Below are 5936 nucleotides of genomic sequence, written 5' to 3'. Positions count from 1 at the left end.
GTGTGTCTCTGTGCTGACAGTGTGGGGCCTGCTGGGATTCTCTGTCACCCTCTCTCTCTGCCGCTATCCCCGACTCTCAAAAATAAATAAATAAACATTAAAAAAGAAAACAAAAGGAAATTTGAGTTGCCTTAATATAAAGCATATCCTGGTTTTATATCTCGCTCACCCTTAAGAGACTTATATAGACCAAATTAGGCATCCTTTAGCTACATAAACTGTTATTTGGGGGTTTTACTTTATGTTTTGTAGGCATTTTACTGGAATGAATATACCAAAATCATAAAAAAAAAGTTCTAGAGTCTACTGTATCAGAAGTTTATATATAGAGTTTTTATTTATTAAACAGTTTTAAATTTTATTTTTGAGAGGAGACAGAGAGAGTGGAGGAGGGGCAGAGAGAGAGACACACACACACAGAATCTGAGGCAGGCTCCGAGCTGTCTGCACAGAGGCCAACGTGGGACTTGAACTCACAAACCTCGAGATCATGACCTGAGCCAAAGTCGGATGCTTAACCACCTGAGCCACCCAGGTGCCCCAATTTTTATATTTTTAAGTAAGCACTAGGCCCTGTTGCATCCACACGACTCCTGAAACAGAATGCTATGGGCACCAGTGACAGTCACAACAAAGTTTATTGCAATGAGAGGCAAGGTCGTCCGATCGGGACCAACACTTTTGATCAGAGTGCGGCCTCGAACAGCCGGGTACAGAGTTTTTATAGCCGATCACATCGTTTTATCATCACCTGGGAACAGAACAAAGAAATAGTTCCCAGATGAGTTCGAAACAGTTCCCGGATGGGGTGACTATTTTAGACCTTCTGCCATTAAGTTGCAACCAGTGGATCTCCTTGACCCTGCCTCTGATGCTCTTTTCTTTGAATTTTTGTTTCCTTAATTGTTGAAGCCTAATTTACAAGAGTATGAAGCGTAATTTACAAGAGTAAAGCAAGGCTGTTATCTCTTAACCTTCAGTGTTAACACAAAGCTGTTATCTCTCAAGCTACAGGTTAGCCCTACACTACAATTTAACCCTCACAGGCCCAACAGGGGGCTTGAAATCCTGACCCCGAGATTAAGAGTCACATGCTCCACAGACTGAGCCAGCCGGCGCCCCTAATAGGATTCCATTTTAAATAGTCCAATCTAAACTTAAGGGTATTCCTTATAACTAACACTAGTACAGACCATTTCATATTTACAAAGTTTTTCTTCCTAACAGGGGCCCAGCCCAGCTGGTGGAGTATGGGGTTCCCATAGGAAGGCAGACAGCATAATGGTGGAGCCCCACAGGGTGTGCTATGTGACTTTGGGTGTGTAGAGGGAGTTAAGTGCAACTCCTGATGGAGGGACAGGGAGAGGACAGACTGAGACAAAGTTTCTGTTAACATAGGAGAAAAAGTAGGAGTTATTTTATCCTTAATGTCATTTTATAAACAAGGGAACCAGCATAAGACCCATTAATTATGTGACTTTTCCAAGGTTCTAAAGCAAATCAGTAACGAATCTAGGAAAGAATTCAAGCTTCCCACACTTAAGCTTTATAGTTCTTAATTACTGAGCAGGCAGCTATAAATAACTGCTTCATTGGAAGAAATCTGCAAGTACCAAAGATATAATAAAATGAAATATAAAAATAACTCTTAATCCTCCCAAAAGAATGACACAAAATAGAAGTTACCAAGCCAGAGACTTTTATTTCCTCCCCTCTGTTACAGCCTGTAACAGTCCTCCAAAACGGAGGTTCTTTTTTCCAGGTATCAACTGAATTGTCTTTTTTTTTTTTTTTTAACGTTTATTTATTTTTGAGACAGAGGGAGACGGAGCATGAACGGGGGAGGGGCAGAGAGAGAGGGAGACACAGAATCGGAAGCAGGCTCCAGGCTCTGAGCCATCAGCTCAGAGCCCGACGCGGGGCTCGAACTCACGGACCGCGAGATCGTGACCTGAGCTGAAGTCGGACGCTTAACCGACTGAGCCACCCAGGCGCCCCTCAACTGAATTGCCTTTATATCAGAGTTCTCAAACTTTTTGGTCTAAGGACTCCTTTACACTCTCAGAAATTACTGAGGATCCTAAAGAGCTTTTGTTATGTGCTGCCTGTTCCTCAGCGTCTAGATTTCTGCTCCTGTATGTCACGATGTGAGACACTGTACATAGAGGGCTCGTCTCAGAGACTGCTACTTATGACGGTGCTAATTAGTGTTTTCAGTAATAAGGTAACTCTTCTCAGGTCCGCGAAAGCAGCGCACCGCTGTGGTGGATGCTAGGGCAGATCCTTTCTCCCCGCCCTCTTGCTAGGATGATCTGCGCAGGCGCGCAGGGAGGGCACGGAAGTGCGGGCGGAAGTGGGTTCCAGGCTCTTTAGCTGACGGAGCGGCCTGTGGAGTAAACAAATACCGAGCGGCCGCTTGCCACTGGTGCCAGAGGGTACAGGCCACCATGAACCGGCTCCAGGATGACTATGACCCCTACGCAGTTGAAGAGCCTAGCGACGAGGAGCCAGCTTTGAGCAGGTGGGTCCCTGTCCCGTCCCGGCCCCCGAGGCTTCGGGCCGAGGCCAGGCTTTAGCCTTCTGTATTCGCTGCGCCTACCAGGCCTTTGGGAACCCTCGGGCCAGCAGTTGGGCGCCTTTTGCGCCTCGCTGTTGCCTGTGCGACGCCGAGGGGGGTTCTGGTGAGGTGGTGGGGGGGGCGACACTCGCGCGGGGAACAGAGATATTCTGGAGTAAGTCTTCAAAAACCTTGGAATCGAATCCTGCCTCTGCAGCTTGCTAACTGTGACTGAAGGCAAGTTATCCTCCTTTTGCTCATCTATAAAAAGGAACTATAATAGGGGCTCCCGGTTGGCCCAGTCAGTTAAGCCTGGGACTATTGATTTCCCCTCAGGTCATAATCTCTAGAGTCGTGAGATCCCCCTATGTTGGGCACAGCGCTGGGCGTGCAGCCTGATTAAGGACCCCCCCCCCCCCCGCTGTCTCCAAAATAAATAAACAGAAAAAGGCAATATAATAACTATATCTTAAGTATATTGTGAGGCTTATGGGACTTACTGTGAACTGACAATCTTGAAGACGAAACTGCCATAAACAGAAATAAGGGACTATTCAGCCTGCCTTTTTGAACGCCTATCTGTGCTTTCTCTGGGCTACGGTTTTCTACAGGCTTGCACTATAGTAGGGGAAATCAGACACGTATCTCGGAAGATAAATATCTTGAAAAGAGGTATGTATCTCAGAAGAGTATTGTAGAAAACAGTGGCCTGAGATAGTCACAAATCAAATTCTGTGGGAATTTCCAGAAAGGCGGGATTAATCCTACCTGGGGGAAGTTTGCAGTTATGTTGGCAAGAGAGTTCCAGGAAAATTTATCCACTTTTTAAAAGCTGGCAGCAGATCCTATTAATAAATCTAAAACCTTCTGTTCAACTAAGCTTTTTGTGAAACTGACCTTTCTTCAATTACAATATTTCCTCGTGTTATCCTGGGAGGGGTTGAAGGCTTGGGAGATTAGACTGCTGTGAAGATTTCTCTTGTGGGGAGTAAGGATGGATTGCAAGGTTTCCTGAGAGAAGCAGTGTCAGTTAATGGGTCTGGTCTGTGAAAGGAGGTATATGAATTAGTAGGCCTCAATTAGTAATTCAGTTTGATTGGAATATAGCAGGGTTTCCTGGACTTGAGTTATTTATTTATTTTATTTTTATTTTTATTTTTTTTAAAAAAATTTTTTTTTTCAACGTTTATTTATTTTTGGGACAGAGAGAGACAGAGCATGAACGGGGGAGGGGCAGAGAGAGAGGAAGACACAGAATCTGAAACAGGCTCCAGGCTCTGAGCCATCAGCCCAGAGCCTGACGCGGGGCTCGAACTCACGGACCGCGAGATCTGACCTGGCTGAAGTCGGACGCTTAACCGACTGCGCCACCCAGGCGCCCCAAGGACTTGAGTTATTTAGCCGTTACTGTCTCTATATTTCCCCGTGTTACTATTCATTTAATACTTTTCCTTAGGTCGGGGTGCGTGGGTGGCTCACTTGGCTGAGCGTCCCGCTCTTAATTTCGGCTCAGGTCATGATCTCATGGTTGGTGAGATCAAGCCCTGAGTTGGGCTCTGCCAGTGACAGCATGGAGCCTGCTTGGAATTCTCTCATTCTCTGCCCCTTCCCTGCTTTCTCGCTTTCTCAAATAAACAAACATTAGATTTTTTTGAGTTAAATGTCTTTTTAAAAAATATTTATTTATTTTGAGAGAGAGAGAATGAGAGAGAGGGGGAGAGTGGCAGGGAGGCAGAGAGACAGAACAGAACCCAAGCAGGCTCCGAGTTGCCAGTGCAGGGCCCGAACTGGGGTTTGATCTCAGCAACCATGAGATCATGACCTCTGCTGAAACCAAGTTGGACGCTTAACTGAGACACCCAGGCACCCTAATTGTATATTTAAATGCATGTACTTGTGACAGTAAATTATGCTATACGAAAAGTTAAACAAAAAATAATACAGAGGGATTCTGTGTCTTCTCCACCCAGTTTCCCTCAATGTTAACATATTTGATAAAACTTTGCTGTAATATCATAACACCTGGGATACCGACATTAATGGGGTCAAGATATAGAACATTTCCATTACCACAAGGATCCCTCATTGCTCACTTCCTGTCCCCTCTCTCCCATGCACTACTTAACTGCTGGTAACTACCAATCTATTTTCCACTTCTATAATTTTGTCCTTTTCAAGAATATTATGTAAACGGAATCATGCAGTATGTAACCTTTTGGGATTGGTTTTTTTCATTCAGCATAATACCTGGAGGTTCATCCACATTATTGCAGGTGTCAGTAAGTCATTCCTTTTTTATTGCTGAGTACTATTTCACATTTGTTTTAACTATTCGTGTATTTAAAAATTTTTAAAAGTATTTTTTAATTTTAGATAGTGTGAGTTGCGCAGGGGGCAGAGGGAGAGAGAGAAAGAGAGAGAGAGAGAGAGAGATAGAATCTTTTTTTAATTTGATTTAATTTTATTTTTTTTATATATGAAATTTATTGTCAAATTGGTTTCCATACAACACCCAGTGCTCATCCCAAAAGGTGCCCTCCTCAATACCCATCACCCACCCTCTCCTCCCTCCCACCCCCCATCAACCCTCAGTTTGCTCTCAGTTCTCAACAGTCTCTTATGCTTTGGCTCTCTCCCACTCTAACCTCTTTTTTTTTTTTTTCCTTCCCCTCCCCCATGGGTTTCTGTTAAGTTTCTCAGGATCCACATAAGAGTGAAACCATATGGTATCTGTCTTTCTCTGTATGGCTTATTTCACTTAGCATCACACTCTCCAGTTCCATCCACGTTGCTACAAAAGGCCATATTTCATTTTTTCTCATTGCCACGTAGTATTCCATAGTGTATATAAACCACAATTTCTTTATCCATTCATCAGTTGATGGACATTTAGGCTCTTTCCATAATTTGGCTATTGTTGAGAGTGCTGCTATGAACATTGGGGTACAAGTGCCCCTATGCATCAGTACTCCTGTGTCCCTTGGATAAATTCCTAGCAGTGCTATTGCTGGGTCATAGGGTAGGTCTATTTTTAATTTTCTGAGGAACCTCCACACTGCTTTCCAGAGCGGCTGCACCAATTTGCATTCCCACCAACAGTGCAAGAGGGTTCCCGTTTCTCCACATCCTCTCCAGCATCTATAGTCTCCTGATTTGTTCATTTTGGCCACTCTGACTGGCGTGAGGTGATACCTGAGTGTGGTTTTGATTTGTATTTCCCTGATAAGGAGCGACGCTGAACATCTTTTCATGTGCCTGTTGGCCATCCGGATGTCTTCTTTAGAGAAGTGTCTATTCATGTTTTCTGCCCATTTCTTCACTGGGTTATTTGCTTTTCGGGTGTGGAGTTTGGTGAGCTCTTTATAGATTTTGGATACTA

At 44.2% G+C, this 5936-nt stretch overlaps 1 protein-coding gene across 2 annotated transcripts in view; it reads left to right on the top strand.

Moving 5' to 3' along the window:
- The first annotated feature begins 2330 nt into the window (after positions 1–2330).
- The window catches only part of EAPP (E2F associated phosphoprotein), a 21667-nt gene continuing 18061 nt past the window's right edge, over positions 2331–5936 (top strand). The window contains exon 1 of one of the 2 annotated variants that reach the window (XM_040476909.1): positions 2331–2521. In XM_040476909.1, coding sequence (XP_040332843.1) covers positions 2448–2521 — 74 coding nt within the window. In that variant the 5' untranslated portion in view covers positions 2331–2447. The remainder of the gene's footprint in view (positions 2522–5936) is intronic. The other variant, XM_040476907.1, reaches the window with a different exon arrangement.

This window comes from Herpailurus yagouaroundi, unplaced genomic scaffold, assembly GCF_014898765.1.
Source record: "Herpailurus yagouaroundi ecotype Mexico unplaced genomic scaffold, PumYag 141, whole genome shotgun sequence".
Classification (NCBI taxonomy): domain Eukaryota; kingdom Metazoa; phylum Chordata; class Mammalia; order Carnivora; family Felidae; genus Herpailurus; species Herpailurus yagouaroundi.
This window is presented reverse-complemented; position numbering and strand designations above follow the sequence as displayed.